Below are 25,596 nucleotides of genomic sequence, written 5' to 3' on the forward strand. Positions count from 1 at the left end.
GGTTTTGACTCATTTGGCTTGTTTAAAGGAACCGGTTCACTGAAAAGTGTGCATAGATTTGCTGAGTAAATCCTGACCTGAAACAGATATGCTCGCTTCAGAGCTTTCACATTTTACTCAGCACTGTCATCCAGATTACACATTAACACCGCTTCTTGGAACAAGATCAAGTATTTTGTTGTGCAATATATTGTCAAATGGGAAGAGGTGGATGTAACCAGAAAGCCTCTTATTTCTGTGATGAGTAATTTTGAAGTTATAGTTATGGGTGCACACAAGCTAGTGTGCTCCTAGTGCCTGGATAAATAGTGAAGGTTGTTTCAGGAACAGCATTTGGTGTGAGATCTTTGCTGAATCAAGCATGTGGATCATCTGAAATGAGATTTCAATACCGGATTGGTTGAGGCCTCGGTAGGTGCTGCTGGAAACGGTGCTACTGGATGTGGCTGAAGACAGCAAAGAGGAAGAGGAAATGGGGAAGGCACAGCCAGTTCGGCTTTGATACCTTTTCATAAGTGACCTGCTTTTTCAAAGTTTTAAGAAATGAAAGTCAAAAAGCATTTCAGGTCATATTAATAAACTGCTAGTACACGGGCCTCCCATAATTATAGGACCAGTTTCTTGTCTGTGTGTGTTGAACTAGCTTTAGATTAGACACCAATGCCGCGTGAAGGAAGGCGCTTAAAAATGGCACAGAGACACTGTGGACACACGTATATTGCTGCATGCAGCTACCTTGTTTCACCTTATCTCATTACTCAATGTGAGACTATTCCTTTGCAGTTTCAGTGATAGGTTTATTCATTCACTGAAATGCAAAGAAACCATTCTGCTTAGATGGCAGAGATCATTCCACGGAAAAGGGAAGACTACTTACTCTTTTTTTCAGCGCACCTAACATTAGTGTGACTGCAAACAGGCGGCAAATCGTGGTTGTTTGGCTTAGAGTTAGATGTGGGCAGTGCTGAAGTTCATTTGTTTATTACAACATTATTACAACATTACTAACACAAACCACGAACTGGCCTCTTATTAAAAACCAGTAGCTATTTTACTAGTACAGAGCCCCTTCAAGGAGACACTAACCAATGTCTTTGCAGCTGCAGATATGCTTTAAATGCAGGTAATCATAAAGTTACTGTGTTCCAAAGAGGACGTCTCGAAGGATGTACTAGTGTTTCTGAGACTGTGTTCCTGTTTAAAACATGGCTGTTGTGCATAACGAGAAGATTGCGGGTTGCAGCTTTCTTGCAACAGTTCTTCCAAATAACACAAATGACTGAAGTCACTCGTAACAGGAAACCAGAGACAAAAAAAAGTAAAATGGAAACCTGTTCCGTTGTCTTTACAAGAACCAGTTTGAATTTTTAGATCATCACAGTGATCAAGTTTCTGGAAAAAGTTGGAATTTTTTTTTTTTTTTTTTTTTTTTGCATTCTTTTAGGTTTGTTGTTTAAAACTTTGTATGGCCCAAGTAGGGTTAGGTTTAAACGTCGTTATATGGGGGTGAGAGATTCATTAGTCAATGTCCTCAGAAAGACACTCTAGGGGAAATGCCCACTTTCACTCAGCAACACATGTGCCAAGTTTGAAGTAGATTGAATAAATGTTTGTTGAGACTGGTGAAAAAAAACATTTCTTAAATTATTAGTCAGATTACCATCAGTTGTTATTGTATTAACTTTGTCTGGCATTTTGGCATGGAAGACACGGTGCTAAATACTAGGTGTGGCTTTAAAGAAATCGATTTCCCCGATTCAAATCGATTTTAGTTTGAATAAAGCGATATCGATTCTGACAAATGTATTTTGTCAGAAACGCCAGAATCTCAGGTTAAACTCACAAAAAGACGTAAACACACAGCACTGATCCCCCGTTCACCCCACGGCACGTACACGGACACGCCGTCGGGGCTGAAAGGTTTTGTCTCTCTCCAACCAAAATTGACTGAACCAGCAGCAAAAGAAGATCAAAACTACGCTTCACATTTGAGAAACGTCTTCATTAGTTCCCTCTTACTTTTGCTGTTTTGTTTCCACCACGATAAAATCACACTTCCTGCACAGCTCTCTCTCTCTGTGTACGTCAATACCAGTTTCCCATCAAAAATCTGTTTTCTGCATTATTTGCTTATTACGCACCAGTCTACCGTTGTGTACAGCTATGTTGGCCGCACTGTTTTGGGTTTTTGGGGTTTTTTGGGGGGTTTTTCAGAATTACTCCTGACAAGAAGAAAATTTCTGCTGTTCAATACTGAAGAAATTTAAACCTTTTAAAATTCTGCCAAATTACAAACTTAGCTGTGTCTCTAATAAACCTCTGTAACTTTGCTTCATTTCAGCAGCATCAGGTAATGTTGATTCATGGTTTTCTTCCATTTCTGATTTATTGCAGAATATTTTTAAGGTGGTTATCTGCTATAAAAAGCCAGGCCAGGAAAATCTCCTTCATGTTTTATCCTCAGTTACTTTGACACAAAGACCTCTGCTGTGATGCTCACACCTCTGATGAAGTCTCACAAGTGTCAGCATTGTTTTTATACATAGATATATAAATATGGATATGTACTGATAAATGATCAGAATTGTTTTGACCCACTGTCTGGGTCAAAACTGAACTGAATCAGATCGGGAATTTGTGAATCAGAATTGAATCAGTTTTAGAAATCAGTGGCGATACCCAGCCCAAAGAGAGTAAATTTAAAAGTTTGACATTACATTTGAGAACAAAAAAAACAACAACACCAAAGGGGTATACAATACAAAAAAGAAAGTTCCACACAGCCAGGCTTTCTTTGCATTGGCTGGTTTGACAAATCCTAAAACCCCAGGTGGAGATGAATGGTACCACAACAGTGGTTATCAATGTTAAGTCTGGCTCCTTGGCTCTGGCTTTGTGCGCACTCACATTATAAAATAGTTTTGTGTGTCATATAACTCTTCTTCCATATAAAAATGGTCCCTATAATTGCAGACCACTCAGACAAGTTATGATGATGTATGATCATATGACAATGATAAGAAAATGGTGATTGAAAATCTCTAAAGAATGTAAAAAGTATAATGGAAAAATACACTGCAGTTCCAGCAGATTAGAGTAGACTTATGCTTTCCCGCAACAATGTGACACTTCATTCAGTATTTTTTAGTAAGGGATGGCTTAACAACTTGCACATATAAAACACATTCCCCCTGCAGATAATCTGTAACACACTTGAAACCTACTGTAAATAAAAGAATCAGTGACAACGGGGCACTTTTAAGACGATTTTAAACTAAAACATAGAACACAACCTGGTCCCGACCTGGTTATATCCTCAGTGTAAGTTAACGTGGTGACTTAACCAGATGAATAGAAGCCACTCTGTTAAAAAACTCAGACTTTAAACTCAACATAGCTCACAAAAAAACTTAATCTGACCTCACAGTACACCCCTCAGGGCTTCTCAAGTCACCTAGATATTGAAAGTGAATAGCATATTTTAGTTTCTGTCCACCATTAACAGGACACATGCCTAGTTTTAAAGATGGGACTCTGTTTCTTGCTGAAAGGTTGTTGAAGTCCACTCCAAATTGTAGTTGGTTTGTACTTTGGATTAGAGGTGGGCGATATATCAAATAATACTCAATGCATTGCAGGTTTTTCCACATACGATGGTCAAAATAGCTTTACCGTAACCATTGAGTATAAATTGCCATGGCAGTATTAGGCTGTCTGCATGCAATTCACTGAGGTTTTTTTTTTCTCCCACATTAATGGATCATTAATCACCCCCTCCCAACCGGAAAATGTTTTACCTGGCACACTGCACTGAGCATGTGTGCGTATATACTACCAGATCTGGAGGGTATTTAAACATATTGTGATATATATCATGTATCGTGATATAGCAAAAAATATCGTGATATTAGATTTTCCTCATATCGCCCAGCCTCTCTTTGGATTATTTTCTTTTGAGCTCTTAAAAATTTTCCACCGCTAATCAACAATCAGAACTCCTAAATTGTCACTTACATTGCCAATGGAGGGAAGACAAATGCAACTTTAAAATAACATCCTTCCACTCTGTCGCTTTATCTCAGTAGTCCAACACTACAGAGATAAAGTCACATTTTTGAGGAGGTGCACATCTGCTCCACTGTTATCCCTTCACACACAGCTATAAATCAAGCTTAAACCTCGACCGACAGTTGCTGCTACACACCCCGAGAGCTGCTCAGTCATTGTTATTGCACATAGGGGCTGTGGGTTGTTCTTGCCAGTTGTCTCGCACTTAGGGTAACATGCTTCTACCCTACATCTGCCAAAACAGATGATGCACTTGAATATACGATCCTTCATTAACGCTAGGGACACACTACACTGCACATGTGGTTAAAGGGTCCCAGAGGGCATTTGACTGTTTAGTGAGTGACGGGATCCCAGAGCGTCCTCATTAGGTTTCAGGCACGCACACATGATTACCACTTGTGATCAAAATGCAGTTCAGTTCCCTTTCTAAACAAGTCTTGTGGGGGTTCTTGGAGGCGTTTGGGAGCCTAGACCTAGACCATGGTTTGAGAGGAAGTAGTTTCCCTGTTGTGCTGACATTGAAGCACAGAACAGTCTTCACCTGCACGACAGCCCTTTGCTGCTCGTCAGTCAGTCAGTAGAGCTGTCAGCTCCCATTGAGGGGCCACCTCGCTCAATCTCCCCCTCCTCCACCACCTCCTCGCTCTGTTCTGCTCTACAATGGATTCCTCTCCGTCTCTGACTGCCTGTCTATCTGTGTGTCACTGCTGATACAGCTCTGCTGCCTCGCTCCATTCTGCTGTCTGCTGTCTTTTTTTATGCTCTGACTTGACTCCCTCTCTCTTTCCTCGCTTATGCCAAACATTCCTCTTTCCCTGCCACCTTATCCCACCTCCCCACCCCCCATCTGCTGCCTGTTTACTTGTCCTCAGTCGACTGTGCTGGTGTGACTGTGAGTCCCCCCCCCTCCGGCAGCAGCAGACCTTATTTACACTCTTGCTAAACAAGCCCAAGGGAAAGCATGATCCCCAATGACATGCACTTGCAAGCTCGCAATACATCCTTAACAAGCCACGAAGAAAAAAACGAGGGAATTTGAGGGTGGGGGGGTGATAAAAATCTCTCGTTCTGTCTCCAGGCCATGTCCATTAGTGCAGAGAACATCTGAGAGTGATAGCAGTGATTAAAGAGAGGCAGCAATTAACAGGCCAGGGCTGTGGAGGTGTTTAAGAGTTGCAAGCCTCTATTTTGCCAGCTCTATAAATGAGTAGTTGTTAGGAGTAATTACAGAACCATCAACTGCAGTTTTCACCAACAAGGGCCAGTGTTCAGTCTAAGAATAAGAGAGGATGGAAAAACCTCAAGCCCTTTCAGCCAGTTGCATCTGTGTTTCCCTTTCTGTGCTCTGGCTCTGTGCGGGATACACTTACAAATATCGTGTTCTCTTTCCTGCAGACGTACAGCTCCCTGCAAGAGGTCCTGGTGTCATTTGGACGGAGGGTTTTGTGCTATCCGCTCTACAGACACTTTTCTTTGGTCTCTCTTGCTATTCATGACACGGCTAAAATTCTGCATTCAGGTGAGACACGCTTACCAGACCTACACCGGCAACACACACACACATATGCACAAAAGCTCATAAAGACCATTATTACCTCTGCAGACTGGTAGTGACCCTTTGACATCTGCCACATGATCTACAGTGGATTCTTTGTGGGTTTTGTGGTTTTGAGTTAAAACTAGAAGCTAAATCAACTCTAATTTCTTTCCACTGTGAACATGGGATCTTGGCTAATTAGTGTTAATTGATTCTGTCCACCCCGTGGTTTCTGCAGAGCAGCGCTTTCATATGTAAATGGGTTTTAGCATGTGCAGTCAGAGTCTGCTGCGCGTCCGTAGCCTGTGGGATGCTGCTTGATCGGGAGTGCGTGCTGCTGAAAAGGCAGCCTGATAGCCAGCGTGCTTTGCATAGAGTATTGTTTAGCAGAAACAGCCTGCCACTGAAGGAAAGTGGCCCATGAGAAGACCGCAGCGAGTGTTTGAAAATGATATTCCTCCAGCTATGCGAGAGAGCGAGAGTGGCCGGGCTCCCACCCCCTCAGGGAGCGAAATGTGGATTAGAGGGAAACGGACTGTTGACTTTGATATCTCAAAGCTCCACGTAATCTTTAAATCAAAAGCCCCCGCAGACAGCTGAGAGTCAGCAGTGTAAACATACTCAGGATGTGTGAGGGCTAAGATTATCCAGCTTGTGATGATTTTAACACTAGCAAACGACAGAAAATTAAAGGCCTTTTAAGCCCCAGATTAGCATTTCCTCGCCTCATTAAGTAGGAAGATGAGTTGATCAGGAGAGCCAGGGAAACAGCAGTTAGACTCGCTCTTTCCTTTCTGTCTTTTAACTCAGAGCAGAGATTTCTCTTGTTGAGCCCAAACCTGGAAATTGTTCCATCTCCTTACACCTCAAAGAACATCTTATTCCAACTCCACTCTGTGCATAATAAGAAGCCAAAGCGTCTGTTTATTTGTTTAAATTTAGAGGGGGGAGGGATGGGACTTATTTTTTAATATGTAATAATGTTCCCTCCCGGCTCATAACCTTCATTATTTACAAGAATTATGAAGAATAAGTAAAAGGGTTTCTCCTTAATCAACTGTAACACTAGAGTAATTCGTTCTGTTGCATGTGTAAGGCTGCCTTTCCTCCCAACATTACTTTAGACACTAATTAATTTGTCAGGATAAGGCGAATGGAAATGCACGTTCCATTTTCGAGGCACTTCATTTAACTGTCTGTACAAGCAAACATTCATATTAGCAAAACAAACCCATTAATGGGAGCGAGCAGGTTAAGGCTTCAGAGGAAGTGTTATCCAGGGGTAAATATTTGAACAACCCTTTGGCAGTTTGGTGAGCATTCTCAAGGAGCTCCTCCACCTGCTTCCTAAGAGGCTGTAACTAAAGAGCCACCGGGCAGGTAGAGAAGAGCAGAGAGACGGAGTTGGGAAGTATCGAGGTGGGCACCACTGTCGTGTTGGTGTTGTGATCAAACAGAAAGGACGGTACAGGAATTGTCAGATGTGTCCTTCGATAAAGGTCCGCCGTGTTTCTGTGTTGTTCGTTCACAGCAGCACCTTTACAACCAGCATTTCTTTGAATTTCTTGGGAAAGTATTACATTTGTGGAAGTCAAGTTTTAAGTTGAATAAGGCGCTCTGGTCTGAGTAAGGAAATTTTACATTCAGGCCAGGGTGATATTTTATTGGATGAGATTCAAGAACTGGATATGCACATGTGGCTGTGGGAGGTAAAGTGACATCAGGGATGAATTGTCCCAGCACATTAGACCTGCCACAGGGTGAAGCCTTTCAAGCATATCATCATTAGTGGTAAAATCTGACAAAGGCAGAATGCTTCCTGCTGCTTTTGCTGATTTTCCTGTTGCCTCTGTTCTTACTCTGAAAAGTTAGAAGCAAAAAGATAATATCATTTAAATGTTATTGATATGAGTTAAAGAACCTTTGGGAAATTTCCTATTCCCCAGGTCATTCATGGTGGCGGGGCTGTCAAACAGAAAAAGTATTTACCCCCTTCCTCATCATTATTATGATTTATTTATTTTTTTATCTTGTCCCACTTGCATTTTTCATATAATTAAACAAATTTTCATATTTGACAAAGATTCCCTGAGTAAATACAAATGCAGTGTTTAAATGTTGACTTGATTTACAGTCAGGGAAAAAATTATTTGAACCCCTGCTGATTCTGTAAGTTTGCCCACTGACAAAGAAATGGTCTGTCTATCATTTCAATGGCTGGTTTATTTGAACATTGAGAGACAGAACAATAACAAAAAAATCCAGAAAAATGCATTTCAGAAAAGTTATAAATTAAAATATGCATTTTCATCAATCAGTAGGACTTCTAGCCCCCACGTCTATCTTATACAGGCAACGAGCTGCCATTGAGAGCCTTCACAACTTGTTATGCGTATAAAAGACAGCTGCACATTGGAGCAATTAATGTCTGCACCATGGCCAAGACCAAAGAGTTTTCCAAGGATATGAGGGACAAGACTGTGGACATACACAAGGCTGGAATGGGCTAAAAGACCATCACCAAGCAGTTGGTGCGATTATTCACAAATGGAAGACCCATAAATTAACTGCCAATCTGCCTCGGTCTGCAGCTCTGTGCACAATCTTACCTCGTGGAGTTTCAGTGACAATGAGAACGGTGTGGAACCAGCCCAGAACTACTCAGGAGGAACTTGCCAAGACAGCTGGGACTATAGTCACCAAGAAAATGGTTGGTAACACACTACACCTGCAGTGCCCGCAAGGTCCCCCTGCTTAGTACAGGCCTGTTTGAAGTTTGCCACTGAACATCTCAATGATTCAGGGGACTGGGTGAAGGTGTTGTGGTCAGATTAGACCAAAATCGAGCTATCTGGCATCAACTGAACTCACTGTGTTTGGAAGAGGAGGAGGAGGAATGCTGCCTATGACTGCAAGAACACCATCCCCACGGTCAAACATGGAGGTGGAAACCTTATGCTTTAGTGGTGTTTTTCTGCCAAGGGGATGGGACAACTGCACCACATTAAGGGAGGATGGATGGGGCCATGTACCATCAAATCTTGGGTGAGAACCTCTGTCTCTCAGCCAGGGCATTGAAAATGGATCATGGGTGGATATTCCAGCATGACAATACATGATCTAAAACACATGGTCAAGGCAACAAAACATTGGCTCAAGAGAAGGCACATTAAGGTCCTGGAGTGGCCTAGTCAGTCTCCAGACCTTAATCCAATAGAAAATCTGTGGAGGAAGCTGAAGGTTCAAGTTGCCAAATATCAGCCACGAAACATTAATGAGTTGGAGTGGATCTGCAAAGAGGAGTGGGACAAAATACCTCCTGAGATGTACGCAAAGCTTGTTGCCAACTACGAGATACAGCTGACCTCTGTGAATGCCAACAAAGGTTTTGCCACCAAGTACAAAAGCGTGTTTTGAAAGAGATCAAATACTTATCTTTCATGAAAATGTGACTTAATTTATAACTTTTTTGAAAATGCATTTTTCTGGATTTTTTTGCTATTGTTCTGTCTCTCACTGTTAAAATTAAACCAACCACTGAAATTGTAGACTGACCATTTCTTTGTCAGTGGGCAAACTTAAAAAAAAAAAAAGAAAGAAAAAAACATAAGCAAGGGTTAAAATGATTTTTTTCTCCCTGACTGTATAAAGGGAAACCACTGTCCAAATCTACCTGGCTCTATTTAGGGAGCAAGTAATTGCCTCCCTTGTTAAGTCATTTTACTTTTTCACAGCACAGTAAAATATCCACCTGCACAAGGGAAACACTGGATGACTTTTTAGTGTGAAAATTGCTGAGAAGGAGCGAGTACTTTCTGGACTTTCCCAGTGGAAAATACACTGGGAACCATTGTGTTGCAAAGTTAAAATGTTTAATCTAATGAGTGTTTGTTCCAAGCCACAGGTCTGAGGCTTTCAACACAGTCTAGTCTAGTTTTTCAACTTTCGTACTGGCTATGACATCCTCTGTAGCTGCCATGTGACACCAGAGTAAGGTGGTTAAGCTAAGGTGCTGCACCAATTTGCCACTGACTTTTGACATTAGTGCTTCTTTATAATGCAAAAAATGCTGTGGGCTGCCAGTAGTGTCCTCCAAGATATTTGAAAATAAGAATACTTAATATTCCTCATTAGAAAAGGCTATGACGAAGATGGCTGAGCTTGTGTTTCTCACATACATCATTAAGTGTTTATGTAAAATACATAAAAACATAAAAACTGTTTAAAAAAAAGATTACTTTGCTGCTGCAGTGTCTAGAAAACACAGCAGGCTTTTGTTTTTGGTCCACTTCACACCCACCACCGCACTGCATGCCTGCCCAGTCTGCAGCCATGAAGGAATTACTGCTCCACATTTTGAATGCATCTCCCTCCCCACTCATTGGATAACCCAATGATACCTAATTGAAATGCCTTGCTCACTTGTGCTAAACCCTTCACCAACAATCAGTATGTTAAACTCAACCTTTGCTCCAGTTTTCTCCAAACAACTTTGAAAGCTTCTTTCTGGAAAAAAAAAAAAAATCAAATCTTGGAAGCAAGACTGGGTTTTTGTTTTTGTTTTTTTGCTTCACACAATCCAAGCCTTGATATTTTTTTTTTTTCTTTAAAAAAGAAAAAAAATATTTCTTTTATGTTTTTTCCTTAGGCCACAGTTCCCTGAATACAATCCCATGCTTTAAATGAGCACCAAATGTTTGTTCAAGGTTTTCCTCGCTGTGAGTACGCTGTTTATTTTGATTGGTCTGGAATGTCTCTGGACAATGCCAACCAGCTCTCTGGAGGTGGAGAGGAGCATTTTCTCTTGCCCTCAGCGGATTGTTGGCCACATCATATGGCTATTTATATGCCTGATTGAAGGATAAGCGCTTTAACTAGCTTTGTGCTTCAGGAGAAAATTCCTTTGTCAGAATAACACATGTATTCAGTGTATCGTCTTGATGCATGCTCAATCATCCAGGTAATTAAATCTCAAAAAGTTGATTCTGTTCATCTGGACGTTTTCAGTGGGAGAAACATTTCATCACTCGTCCATGCGACTTCTTCAGTTTCAGCTGACTGCAGGTTTCCCCTAACTTATAAACAGTACCTTTGCACAATGACTGAAACCAGCCCACTGAATAAACAATGGGCTGTGAGGTCAGGATCCAGGAGAGAAGGCAACTGCTGCCTAAGCGAAAACCCTTAGTGATTCCGTATGAGTTGAGACGCGTTTTTTCCAAAGACCGCGTGGCTTTCAAACTCCAAAACACGCTCCGCCAAAAATGGTCCACCCCAATGATCACTTGACGCAAACAGAGCAATGGAGTTGCTGTTAAGTGCCAGGAGGATTGCCATGACTTATACATTGGGGAAACCAAACAACCTCTGGACACATCCTGGAAAGGGACAAACGCTGGTTTGAGTGGGGAGTCAAGGAGGTCATTTACATGAAAAGGGAAAGACCATCTCTGAATCGAGGAGGGGGCCTAACTGTACATCTTTCTCTATCAACTCTCTGTGAATGGTACTCATGGTCTTTGATCAATGGTTGTTGAGCAATGGTCATGGCAATTTGCATAATAAGGATCAAGGAACTGACCTCCCAGTCCATTGTTCCTTCAGTGGTGCTAGTTTCAGTCATTATGCAATGAACTGTTTGTAAGGTTGGGGAAACCTGCAGTCAGCTGAGACTGAAGAAGTCACTTGTACGAGTGACGAAACGTTTCTCTCACTGAAATCGCTACGTCCAGATGAACATATTCAGTGTGGTTCTGTGTGTGTGATGCAGTTGGTGTGTTGAAAGAGGAAACAGTCTCTCTAAAACAATTTCAAAAATGTCAGTAAGGACTGAAAGTACACATTCTTTAGTAGATAGTTTGACAGTAGACATACTTCGGCTCCTAGGAATGATTTAAATAATGATCGAGCTGACATTTTTCATCAAATAAAGCACGTGGTATTCTCTTGGCTTAAAATTAACAAATACAAACTTAATAAGTTTATATTGAATTAAAATAAGACAGTGTTAATAGTTATACAGTTAAGTGTATGAAGGCAGATAAAGAGCTATGAGGCGCTGCTATTCTTAGACATCAACTGCATATTGGGACTTTGCAGCTTACACAGCTCTGGTGGCTTCCTGGTGGATATTTTGGTGGCTGTAAACATACATTTTCAGTGCTCTTGCTTTGATAGATGAGAGCACACATTTTGCAAAGCTGCCTCTTGGGATGAACTCTGCAGTCATAATGACACATAGTCCTTCTCTCCAACACTAAACCCATCACTTAAATCACTCTCCTTGTTGTTGATTGGCTTATTGTATGTGGGTACCTCAATCCAGTCACCTCGTTTTCTGCCTTCTCCCAGAATAAACCAAGAATATAAAAATCAGTATATTTACGCACGGAGAATATACAGCCACAATAATAAAACCACCTGACTCTTTTACAGTGTGTTGCGGTGTCTGACCACATTAAACCATTAAAAATGCACAGTTTGTGAAGCCGGCATGTTGCTCCGTAATCATGAACAGTGACCAAGATGGACTTTTATATATGTGGCTAGAGACCAGCCACATCCGTAATACATCAAAGGTGGAAAAGAAGAAAACTAGGAGCCATTCACATGCTGTGGAGACGTGTTTTAATTTGTGTCTTCACCTTTAGACTGAAAACATGAAAGCTCATGCCTTTTGTTTTATCATCTGATGAGGGGTCCCCTTCACAAAAGCAAAAACATGAAGGAAACCGGCATCTGGATAAAACATCATGCTCTTCCTCACTTCAAGCTTCATCTCCTAAACTGAAGTCAGAGCTCTAACTGTACAAAAACATACACAAACATTGTTATTTATTAACAGTATTGTGACAGTTATTGTCAGCAGATTGGACGTGCGACCCTCCATCTCCGGACAGTTGACAATGGCCAAATAACAATAACAGCTGGTTATAAGCTAACATTATGCCAGCTGATGAGATTTTTTCCCCCTCAAATAACGAGAACATATGAAAGCTTATTAGCACTAAGCATCAGAGTCCAACGATATTAGGTCCACTTTTAAGACAGTTCTGCTTACAGCGGCTAACACGGGCAAAAACAACAGTTCATTCATTCTCACCAACTCACCTTTCATCAGACAGAAGCGAGCTTCGCTGATTTATCGATGCATACTGGACTCCTTTTACAGAGTAAATAGACGTGGACACCAGCTCAGATAAACAGCGCACTGGCAGCCTACACTCATTACAGATGAACGGCGTTTAGAGTTGTTTGTGCAATAACGACCACCGTAGCTGGGATTACAGACTTGCATCTGCAATTTACTGGCATCACACACTGCAACTTTGATGCTGTTGCCGCTCAGTATTAATGAAAGCACCACAAGTCATTAGTGCAAATAAATGATTTTTTTGTGCCTAATTTTAAAATCTAATTAAGCATAAGCTTTAGTGTCATATCTGTTTTTCAGTGACATTTCTACAGTTTTGCAAAGACGGATTTTTATGAACGAAATTAGGAGAGAAAAATAAGAAACAAACAGGATTAGAAGGAAATGAACGACCACATCTGCTGTGTGCATGAAGAGCTGCACAGACGCAACTCCAGTGTCTCCCCTTGCAACCCCACCTCCTCCCAGGCCCTCGGGCCTGTTGTAGTTTTCAGTATGAGAAATGTCACTTTTGGAAGTTATAGCATTTCTAAGGTTAGAAATGTAAATCAAACCAAATGTACTGCCAACTGCCAAAGAAAGACTTTGAGAAAGTGATCCTCCTCCTTTAGGACCAGGCGGGATTTCTTGGAAAGAAATAGTTTGTGAGCGCTGTGGAGGAAAAAAGGGGGGAAAAAAATCAACGAGATGCAGATTTCTAAAAAAAAAAATCAGCTTTTACTTGCTATGTCTTATTAATTGATGTAACATCAAATCAAAAGCAAAATGGATACAGATAAGGATGCAGCGCAGTAGCAGAACAGGCAGACTTAAGATTTATGTCAAGTGGAAAATCATCAGAAACATTCAGAGCTATTTTTGATAAATCAAGGCAAAGCAGTGTTTGACAGAGTCTGAGCAGAAACACTATTAATTTGACAGACTCCAGAAATAGAGTTGTCATCTTTGTCTCAGATGAACCACTTCTCTTTTTCCTAAAAAACAAAAAACCCATATGGATGAAATTACTCTGCTGCTCGCTGGGATTTCCCTCTGATCCTGTATCTTGGCTTTTATGTATGGAACAATAACTGCAAGCCTTAAGACACATTCTGTATCTGCCAGCAGCTGGAGTGCATTGTCATCCTTAATAGTGAGCACGAATAACACTGTTTTTCCATTTGCCTGCCCCCGCTGTGTTGCCGTGCCCAGGGAAAGCCTGCGTCCTCAAATGCCTGCTGGATATTCATAAAGTCTTCAGAGAGAACGAGCCGGCATACATATTGAACGATCTGTACATCACAGACTACTGCATCTGGATCCAGAGAGTCAAGTAAGTCCACCAGCACACACAAATCCATTCACACACACATGCAGACACCTCAGAGGCCTCAATCTAGATAGTGCATGGCTCTGAAGGTAATTCTGTGCCATTCAGACTCCCCCCTCCCGCGATGCTTCAGTGTCATTTTGTCACAGCAGGGCCAATTGGACGACCAAGCCTGCGAAAGATGCAGTTTATGTGGTCAAAGTACCATCAGTGGGTGTTAAAAGAGCCAGCTGCACTCAGCGGATTCACTCTGTACGAAACTTTTAGGAGCTCATGCGCGTCTGCGTGGGCTTCTCCAATCTTTGGCGAATGCGACCTTTTCCTAGAACTGCAAGCCCAAAGATGCCAGATCTGCACTTTCTTCCCAAATGGCACAGGTCTGACGGCTCTCTCCTCCTCCTCCTCTCCCCCCTCCTAGTTCATATTTAACAATTAGTCACATTTTAAATGCGAGCCTGCGAGCACATTACTGAGTAATGAGCTCAGTTTTACTCCTGGCCAAGGTTCAGCGAAGTGGTGTGCTCGTCTGGAAAAAGCCCAGTTGAAAAATGCGCGCCTGATGTTGTAGGCTCAGCGCCCAGATGCAGACACGATAAAAGGTCTGCAGGGATTTAGCGGTCTCTACCTCCCTTCCTCACATTCTCATTTCTACATTTTTCCAGCACAAGTCTTGAATGCTGCTCTTTAAAAGAAATAGAAAATGCTGCAGATGCTGCGTTCGTAAAGGGTGGGAGGAATAAGGAGTCGGGTTCAGGGCTGTTTGAGACACAGAGCAGAGAGAAGACGCGCACTCGATCTTAGTCTGTAAGCGCACGGAGCTTCTGAAGCTCTTGTCAGCTCGCGGAGAAAGTCGATCAGTCTCTTGTCTTCCGAGGCACACCGGAGCACTGCTCCCCCTCCACTGCTCCTCCTCCCTTTCCTCCCTGCTCTACTTTGGAACTAAATGTCAGCTTGACCAAACATGCTGGCTGCCACTACGCCCTTCATGGATCATTAAACGGATTGGCCCCATGATCTCTTAGCACTGACCTGTGATTGAATCATTACATTTCTCTTGTCTAAATAAAAGTGTACAGTATTTTTTTGCAACCTCCTGTAGGCTGTCATGATGTGAAAAAGACAGTAGAACCACTTCTATCACCTCCTGCCACTTGAGAGAGCAACCAAGCGTGAACAGATTTTTGTTGTTGTTGTTCTTTATGTATGAGCATGCTGGCTCACACAATAGAAACCTCATACAGTCTTCTCTCGCGGTTTATGAAACTATGTTCCCATGTTTGCAGTGTAATATTAAAAGGAGCCTGCAGTCAGAATGCAAAGCAGCAGCACAGGAGAGCGAGGCGGCAGCGGTGATTTCCACAGACCAACCTCCTCTATCATACATGCGGTTTGTTGTGGCGGCCCCCTTTGTATCATCTGACAGGTTTGATGACAGATCGTGTAGGCATTGTTTTCCCACAGTGCGAGATATTTCCCCGCGCAGGATTTGTCATCCTCCGCTAAGTGAGTCGTCTCTGGGAGCCCAGGCGGTTAGATGAGATGTAATCTATATACCCCCACCCCCCGGTGCAATCCCCGTATCCTGTCACTCCCTCTCTGCTCCTGCTCCTGCTGCTGCTGCCGAGGCATATGCGATCAGCTGTACATGATGGACACGGCGATTAATGGATGTTTGCTGGCTGCAGGGGGGGTGGTTGATTTATTTAATCTCCTCACTGTGTCCCACATGCGTTTCTACTCCTAAAGTTCATCTGACTGCTGAGACATCGGTCTCAGATTTACAACCTCGTAAAGACTTCATCATGATTTAAGCCACGGGGCAGGCGTTCTCCTTTACGCTCGCTGACACTCGGAGCAGAACCCCTTTGCGCTGAGATCAAGCGTACAACCTCAAAGCAAATTGCGCTTCCCGTTGTTTCAATAATGAGGAACTTTTTTTGTTTTGTTTTGGGTTTTATTTTTTCCCTCACTGGAGCGCTCACCATTTCACACAAACACAAACATCCTTTTGTTTGGTATGGTTTTTAATCCGCCCTCACACATCCGTCCGATCCTAATTATCTCTGAATTGTTAGCAGACAGTATTATTTCAAATGGAGCAGCAGCCTCTCCAGTCCATTAGTTTCACTGTATGCTTTTGAAGGTCCTCAGCTGCCAAAAACCCCGCAGAGTTGCTGGACTGCACAGGAAAAAAAAGAGGGGGGGGAGAGCGAGTCGCCTCACTTTCTTTCTCTTTGTTTTGCCTGCCTTTATCAAAAAGCTTGGAGACAGGCCAACACAGATCCACGGCAGCCAGCGCACACAAAGCTTTATAAGCCTGTTGTTGTGTTACAGTACCTCAGAGAATCAGAAGGGCCGCAGCTTCCTTTTACCACACAGGTTTCTCTCGCAGCCACCCACCCACCCACCCTTATTAATTGGGTCAATTATAGTCTAGCAGGACAAAAAAAAGAAAAACGCGGAGAATACAGAATACAAGTAAAGCGCTTCAGGGTTAGTCTGAGGAGAGGATGAAGTGATTAGCAAGAAAATTTAGTCTGCTTTTTCTTTTGTGGAGCAAATGTGTGAATTGCCTCTGAGATGTGTGAAATGGACAATGACACATTGCTGCAAAAACTGGAAAATTGACAAGAAGCAGCTTAAGGATGGGCCGAGCCTCGCACCACACCAGCTGAATGGACAGACTCAAATAATTGTGAATGGTAGGTGTGAAGTGAGCAGTCCTCAGAGACACAATGGGTGTTGTTTTCAACTGTAGAAAAGAGAGTGCATCACAGAAAAGCATGAAAAGCAACAACGGGCAACTGTCGAAAAATGAAGTTGTAGGCTCTTTCCTGATGCCAGGTCTTTTATTTTTGGACAGCGGAGCAGCCCTCGCTGGCTCTACGCGCTCGCTCTGCCTCCCTCGCTCTGCCTCCCTCACCTTGTTCAACTTCAGCGTTGTGTCCTCGGCAGTGGCCGTCGGGGAGATTTGTCAGCAGCTCTGACAAAAGCTCCCCCGCGGGGGGGTGGGGGAGTTTCTGGAGCTCTAACAACTGCAAGTGTCTCAGGGCAAGGAGGTCAAGCGTGGGGTCAGTGTGTCAGCTGAGGCGTGTGGGTCAAACACCTTGAAAGTGCCCTTGTGCTCAGTGTCAACACTTTCTCCCCACGCTGCCTAGGACGACTGGTGGTTTTTACCTCAGCATAACTCTGTGTTATTGTAACACACAAGTCAAATACTACCCAGGTTCCAGCTTCAGCCTTTGGCACTTACAGATGTTTTTGTTTCACTTGTGCTCAAAGCTTTTCTGTTCACATTAAAACAGCTCACGTGTCAATCTCCCAGCTGATCTGATACCCAAATGTTTGTTGGGAAGGGACTTCCAGCAGACAGCATCACACAACTGTCAAACAGCTGTCCTGAAAGCTTTGAAACGGATAATGGAGCTTTTCTATCTGACGTTAGCCGCATCACTGAACGAGATCCTTAGAGGCCCCACCGGGCAGAACAAAGACACCAATGTCTCCCAGCTAACAGGGATAAGTAGTACAGATTTCCTCTCAGCAGGAGTCCACTCCAGATTTTTGTCTTGAATACACAGCTCATCTTAAACACAGAGTAGTGTGCTTGCATAATTTCCTAAACCTTTGTGTGGAGTGTCCACTCCAGTTAATTCAGTTGATTATTGTATTTTTTTTTTTTTTTTTTTTTTTTTTTTTTTTTTTTTTGCAGCCTAACAACTCTATACATTTAGACAGGCATATTAAAAAAGGGTGCCTAACACTGAATTGTGTCACTTTGTGAGATACTAGAAAGACATGTTAGCAGTGGGATATGAAGCAGACAGGCTGGAAAAGTAGAGGACTTGAACGTTTTTTGTGATTACACAAGTCAGATGGTAAGTGAGGAGACAGTAAAAGCAGAGAAAAAGTAAAGAGCTGAGCATTTGTAGTAAAGATCCCATAATCCCAAAAGTAGAGAGTAAATCCAACTGGAACATTCTGACAAAAAGTTTCAAAGTCAATCCTGAGGACTTTAACTTCTTTGAGCTTAGACCAAACTAAAGCCTGCAATACTTGGAGCTTTTTTTTTAAGTCGTCCTTTTAAACCTAAGTGATGATGTAGGAATTTCAATAGAAACTTGTCACTTGAGACGCTTCTTTTTATCTGCCACCAAATCCACCAAGGACTAAGAAAGAGTAAGAGAATGCTAAATTTGCATCTAGATTAATTTTTGAGATTTGGGAACATGACAACCCAGTGAGAATCCTTATGGATTCTAACTGGTTCCGCTTTAAGAGTCACCGTCATCTCTAAGCAGTAGATCACAGACAAATAAATTGCATCCTGTGTGGTCAAATGTTTGTGCATGTTGATGCTATTTAACCTTTTCGTTGTGATCAGTTTTGGTGTCATTACTCAAAAAAAGTAATATTTAACACCATTAAACATGAGGCTACAGTCTGACACACCAACACAAATCCCTACCCAAGTGAGGACACACATGATCTTTCCTTTAGTATTTAGGTATGAACACAAAGCCAACAGTACAAGCAAAGATGCAAACCAGCACAAAGACTATTTAAAGTGATCGTCATGGCGATTTCGACTTTAGAAACATGAGCAGACAGAAATGGAGGCTGCAGCCTGACTGTTACTCAGTTTGTTACCTGTTGAAGTTCAGGCTCTGGCTGCTGGGTTTGGTCAGCGTTCAGTCAGCTTTGACGTAACTCTTGGGCCTTGGCTAGCTTAGCGTTAGCATGCTGTCCATGCAGGTGCTTGCAAAGAGCTGAAGTTCCTTTAGTAGTGTATTGTTTCTGTCCTTGATGCAATTTCTACTTTACCGCCTTGCTGTCATCTTCTTGTGGAATAAAAATAGATGTAATGTCCATATCAGATGAAATCAGCTGATAGTAGTACAAGTGGAGCCAATAAGCTGGATTGATAGGTTAGCAGGCCAACAACTCCAAGGAATTCAACTACCGGGAACTGGTTCTCGATTGCCATCCCTAATGACAATCCCCTAAACCTTCACAAAAGTTTCATCATTGGCTGATCTCCCTTTCCAAATGGAGTCTTTGTGCAGTACTGCACCACCCCCAACCATCCTGCGATTTTGTTTTGTGTTTTTTTTAAACCCCTTCCTGTGCTCCTGACCAAGTGGTCAGAACAGAACAGGAAATAATTTTCCAGCTGGATTTAGAACAGGATAGAATCTTTCCCACCTATCACGAATGTGTCAAACCAATGATTTTCCAATATGAATTCCAGTTTTGGGAATGTGATGTAAATGGATTATTTACACAGAATCTTCATTGATGTTGGAAAAGAAACTACAAGCATGCTTCTGATCACACTCGTGACCTGAGGGATGTTATGCAACACCTTTGGGCTCGGACACTGCGGGCTCTCCCACTAATAGACTGATGTTTGGTCTCAGAGTATGACATGGAGACCAACCCTTGCAACCACGGTCGGTTAGAGGAAAAATGCGTATACCCTGACCAGTTGTTGAGGGGTTTCTGACTCACACTTGGTGAAATTGCCTCCTTGGGCTACAACATCTGTGGCACCAACCATCAATACTTCACATTCCTGGCAAGCATTCCTGTTGTCCTCCTTGTGATTGCTTTAGTTGTTAGCAGATTGCTACAGTTGGCTGTAATTTGCATGGAAGATGCCAGCATGACTGCAAACTCTTGATGAGTAACACCTGAAAGAAACAACCCAGAAACGGAGACCACAAGTAAAAGTTCTGTCTTACTACTGACGCCAACATGTTTCAGAAGGTGCTACTTTTACTTTGAAGGCAAACAGTCTCTTTTTCTGGTTTTTGCAAAAAAGTTGGTGACTTTTCTACCAACTATGGGCAACTGCGGCAATCACAAGGGGGTTTTCAGGGCAGCACCTTATACCTGTTTGCAAGCAATTTGACATAGCAACCACAAGCAACCTCCTGCAACCACTCGCCAACCAATCATGAAATGCAGTGGAATGGTTACCAGGCAGTTGCAACCGGTCTCTAGGATTGAAATTTTCTGTTCCCAGTTGATAGAATTCGGTGGAACCTTTCTATGATGTCAGCATCTGTTGCTCTGCTCTTCTTACATCCTTGCAGTAAATATGTTGTCTTAATAAGCATTTTAAGCCATTATATGACCAAAAAAAGAAAGAAAGAAAAAGGCAAAAAAAAAAAAAATAGAAAAAGTTCCTCCACACTTGTCTGCTCAATTGTGTGGACCATCTACCAGTGTTTCAAGGGTCCTCAGGCAGCTGTAATTGGGGTCTCAACCACTGGTTCCCCAGATAAATACATCTGTGTTTCTCATTTCTGGAACGGGAGAGGCTACAGCGCCTCGGACCGTTTCAGCATTCAGTCACACTGACGGATCGCATCTCCCAGCGTCGGCTTTTATCCCCCCCTTCAGCCAGTGAATGATGCATTTGCGAGTTACTCTGAGGAAATGTGGTGCTTATATTACACAGATTTCTGCGTCTGAGGACAAGCTTTATCTGAGATGTTTTCAAGAGCACAGACACGCTGAATGAGCTGCTCTTTCACTGAACACAAGCCTGATGAAAGAAATGTCAGATTGTAATTTAGCTCGGCTCTTTCACAGACACACACACACTCTCTCTCTTCACGTTCTCATCTAAAGACTTTGGCAGATGGAGGCGTCTTTGTCTCGCCAGAAGTTTTCCAACCTTGAAAAAAGGCGCCCCTCCTCAGTTTAATGAAGGCAAGCCACAACAGCAGTATAGTAATGACTGGATTGTGTACAACATTATCCCTACCCCCTCCTGGACAGAGCCTTTGTGTTCACCACAGGCCGAGCTTCTCCCACCACAGAGCAAGGGAGGGGAGAGAAAACAAGCGCGCCTCTCCAACGCTAACTCAATAATGACTTCCCACGGGGGGAAGAGAATACAGGGCAGTCTTTGAAGTGGCTGTGCTGCAGGAGGCTTCTCTGCCCCAGTCTCGCTACAGGAAGCGCTCACGTGGGTTTTGCAGAACCTGGGACCCTGAACAGGCTCCATCATCATCATCATTGTTATTAGTTGAGGTTACATTAAGCTATTTGTGATTGTTTAAAACAAAAACAGTGACTTTAAACTCTGCTTTGCAAAGAATGCAGTGGTTGTCTGTGTTCACACATAAGTGACAGCTTCAGACAGCGTATACTTAGAGTGAGCAGCGCCCACAACAAACAAACTGTTTCTGGTGCTCGTCTTGATTTTTTAAAGTGTTCTAAATGCTTGCATGTATTTAGAAACTCTTCTCGTGTGGTGTGGTTTATGTGCTACTGCCCAAATTGGAAAATCATCTTCAATTGCATTAACCAGACTTCAGTCAGACGCTTCACATTTGAAGTAATTTATTAGTTCCAGCAGAAGAATACAGTTAAAGTTTGGCATGTTGGCTCCTAGCTCATCACTTTTCTACGTGTCTGTAGTCTGTAGATGGCAGCTTTAGTGGGTTAGACCCCATCAGCCTTAAAAGTTTGTTAAAATGGGTACTGAAGCATTTAATATGTTACAGGTGACATTTGTTTAGTAGGATCACTTCCTAGCTGGGGTTTCCTTTTCATGCAGCTTTCTTGACAGTGAAGATCATCACGCAGCTGTCTTGCACTCGAGTTGCAATATCCACATCCGCAAGTGTTTTGGGTCTGGGTGACGGATTTCATCATCATCAGAGGGTGAATGCAAGGCTGTGTGTGGATGTCTGTAAACTCCAACTACGCATGCGAACTCCAAGACGGGCTGGTCATCCATGGTTTCCTTAAGCGATTTTTTTTTTTTTTATTGCACCTGGATCTTTAAATTCCGGGAACTTTTGTTAATGAACTAAAAAGACCCTTCTGATAGTTTGCCTGCGGTTCCTCGGTGCTGTGAAGACCTGTGAAGATGAGGCAAGTTGAGACTTTGCAAAAACGAAACGATGGCATTACATCTGCTGTCTTGTCTCTCTGCTCTCTGTGGCAGAGCTGTGGGTCCGTGTGTCTGTCTGGTGGGTGGAGCTGAGACGCATCTGGCAATGTGGTGCCTTCCCACAGAGATGTGGGGTGCTGTGGCTTTGTTTATTTGTGATTTGTGGATCCATCTGAAATGACACTTATTGCCAACGCCACATCTATTCTTAAGCAGCCAAGTTCTGTTTATAAGAAGCATCTCTCAGCGTACGTTGGCAAACTGAATTTTTGCGAGGTATTGCAGAGATGACCGTGAGACGAGTGAGAGAGACGGGCTGAAATGTGACATGTAGGCTTTTCAACCAGACTGACGTGTCACCTGGCGAAAACCCCACTCGAATGTTCCTGAACTTTGACATTTGCCAACATGCTGGTACCAGCTGGGCATAATCGCTGGGCTCAAAGTTGGAGCCACTGACATCAATGGCTGTGGGATGGGCTACTGCAAGACATCCACCAATGATCACCAGCCCTCAGATTCTGTCCACCATGATTTTCGTTCCATTGAAATTAGAACAACTTCTGTTTTAAAATAATCAGTTTAAACATTACCCAAGTGTGGACTGGGAAGGTGCAGCTGAGAACAAGGGTTCTGACTGGATCACTTATCCCACCAATCTGCAGTTGATTCTCTTCTGGCTGTCGTGGTGCCGAGAACGGGTGTCCTCATGCTACAGCACAACTATGAGATCTGTTAACATAGTTCCTCCTTAGGTCCTAAATGAATGCAAAGCCCCTACATGCTGCTTCCATAAACACTTTACTCACCAGAATAGGGAGCTCATTAGGAGTGCACGGTAATGAGGAGCCATCCTGGTGCTCAGCAGTGGGTTAATTGGGCCAGAGAGGGCAACAGGAGCCGTGTGTGTGTGTGTGTGTGAAAAAGAGTAGCCCCTCTAAACATACACACACATGGTTTCTCCCACCCTGAATGGACACAGTCTGAATCGCAGTGACCCCCACAGGTCAGCTCGTAATCACCATGGCAATGAGAGGAGGGACAGGGGATGGGGGCACACACGCCCTAACTGCACCGGGGAGCCCAATGGCAACCACTTAAGTTTTTGGCAGCATGGCATGCTTTCCCAGCGTGAATAATGTGCAGGCGGGGGCCTCCACACAATCTTATGCCTTTACACAAACGGGGCCTTGTAGGAGGACATTCATCAGCAATAAAAACGCGTCTTTCTTCAAGCAGTCGCAACTATAAAACTAAAGCGGCGGGATGGGAACTCTGTTTAATGTACTGCTTTATGAGGGCATTCTCTTCATCTTAATCTTTGGAGACATTTAGCTGTTTGGGCCTCAGCCTGTGCGCTCTCTCTATCCACGCTTTTATTGACTGTATTGCAGTGTGACTGGGAGCACAACTCCGCCGTCTTTAGCCTCTTAGGGCTGATTTGCTTCTGCACAATGCACAACGCGCTCATGTTTATTCTGGTTTGTTCCAGCTGCAGCATTATTATTGGATGTTTGTTTTTTGTTTTTTTGTTTTTTTCTCTTCCTCTCCAGCATCGAAACACTCAGGATATATTGACCTCATCTCGACTAATCGTGCCATACGCAGCGATTGACTTAGCCATTTCATATTTATAGGTGGAAGTGTGTGCATGTGATTTTTGCATGCACGGACTGAGGTAGAAAAGGAGGAATAGGAGGGGTCTACCTCCCTCTGTAATCCCTCTCGGTCTCTTATCACCTCTTGCAGAGAGCGCAGCAGTTGGGGGAGGGCGGAGAAGATCCCAAGGCTCGTGTATCAGCAGCGCTCATCTTCCTACATTATTAAACATCCATATTTCCATATTTCATTGAGCCCCCGTCGCCTCTGCAAATCGCGGTCTACTTAGCATTCATATGAGAATGGGCTTTGGTTAATGGGTATTAGATTTGTAGATGGTTATCCTGTGGCTATGTCTTTAGTACGCAGAGCCAGTCGATCAGTCAGTTGTCATGTCGCTCTCTCTCCCAGGTACCACTGATGAAGTGGTAGTTGGATATCTCTCTTTTTTTCCCTTCCCTTCCCTGTGTGTAAGTGTCGTATTGAGTTCAAACTTTATGCTTTCCTAATTACTTTTTTCCCCTCTGTTTCATCTTCACAGGTCCAAGAAGGTGGCAGACTTAGCAGCAACGTTGGAAAAAGCAACCCTGCAAAAAAACGACTTGGAGCTGGAAATCGACGAGTTAGAGGACGCGGCGAGGATCGTGGCGGTCGAAGAGGAGCAGCAAGCTTCCAAGAGGGCTCCCGTATCCAGCGACGACAGCAGCAGCTCTTCTGACAGCAGCAGCACTTCCAGTGACAGCAGCAGCGAGTCGTCTAGTGAGAGCGAGGAATCTGAGGCTGAAGAAGACTGCACTGAATCCAAGGAGGGAGGAGGAGGAGGAGAGATGTTCAAGGACAACCCTCCAGAACCCCAACCCTCCTCCTCCGTTTCTCCCACCCCCCAGGCACCCACGAGCTTTTCAGCAGAAAAAAGGAGAGAGGATGCCCTTCACTCAGCCTCAGAAGGCTCCAGACAGCTGATTCAGGTGCTGGGGGAACGAGTGGCGGAGGAGCTGAGAATCTCTCCAGACTCCAGCCACAAAGGAGCGAGACAGCCGAGCAGCGCTGCGACAGAGACTGAAGGCACGTCTGGGAGGAGCAGCGGCGGGACTTTGTTAGAGCCGAGTCCTCGTAGAAACCCTCTGCTTATTGTCCAAACACAGGAAGATCCCGATGATCTTGAAGGGGACTCTATCAGCTGATGGAAAGGAATTTAAAATGAAATCGTGGAACTTTCAAACTCCTTGTCAGACGATGCCAGGAAGTGTTTGGAATTACTGCGTGTTGTTTTTGTCGTATAATTTTAGGGTCTTAACCCTCTTAAAGGAATATTTTTGTACAGTATTTGTTTTTTGTTAATGATAAAACTGCAAAATCTCAATTCTTCTTTAAAGCTGCAAATGTGCAAAATAATCTTGTTTTATTAGGATAATTGCAGGCAGCTGAACCTACTTTTTTTTTTTTTTGTTTTTTTGTTTTTGGCCTGTTATCTCTCTACTATCCAAGCGGCATACTTGCTATACAAATACATTCGTGCTCTCTGAACATAGTGTGTGATTTTATATGAATAATTTCTGCTTCTTTTTAATTATTCATGTAATTTAACAGCGTCTGTGAGCTCAATTCGGTGCGCTGACATCTGCTAACAGTGGTCTCTATTAACCATGTGTATTTACATATTTACACAGTCAATCTGCATATTCCTGTCGGGCTTGAATAAACAAAACAAATGCCACTGCAGGAAACTGACAAACTTTGTGTGTGTGTGTGTGTGCGTGTGCGTGTGTGTCAGTCAGCCAGAGCTGTTTTTTGAGATCTTTTCTTTTCCTAACAAATAGCAGGAAAAGCGCTAACCTCTTCCTAAACCCTCGGCATTGATTGAAGTGGAAAAGACTCTGCCTGCACTAAACAGGGCAGCGGAGCACGCCGGAGTGATTGATTCATCTGGCGTGAACGGAAGAGTGCCGTCGACACAGCTCAATATCATCGGCCGCGTCTAACAGGCGAGACAAAACAAACAGGGAAGCACATGT

At 43.2% G+C, this 25,596-nt stretch overlaps 1 protein-coding gene across 1 annotated transcript in view; it reads left to right on the plus strand.

Moving 5' to 3' along the window:
• Positions 1 to 25,316, plus strand: part of shq1 (SHQ1, H/ACA ribonucleoprotein assembly factor) — a 44,384-nt gene extending 19,068 nt beyond the window's left edge. Inside the window, exons 10-12 of the mRNA XM_031748515.2 lie at positions 5,467 to 5,590; positions 13,953 to 14,073; positions 24,123 to 25,316. Of these exons, the coding sequence (XP_031604375.1) occupies positions 5,467 to 5,590; positions 13,953 to 14,073; positions 24,123 to 24,765 (888 nt within the window). The 3' untranslated portion in view covers positions 24,766 to 25,316. The remainder of the gene's footprint in view (positions 1 to 5,466; positions 5,591 to 13,952; positions 14,074 to 24,122) is intronic.
• The last annotated feature ends 280 nt before the right edge of the window (positions 25,317 to 25,596 follow it).

This window comes from Oreochromis aureus, linkage group 5, assembly GCF_013358895.1.
Source record: "Oreochromis aureus strain Israel breed Guangdong linkage group 5, ZZ_aureus, whole genome shotgun sequence".
NCBI lineage: Eukaryota > Metazoa > Chordata > Actinopteri > Cichliformes > Cichlidae > Oreochromis > Oreochromis aureus.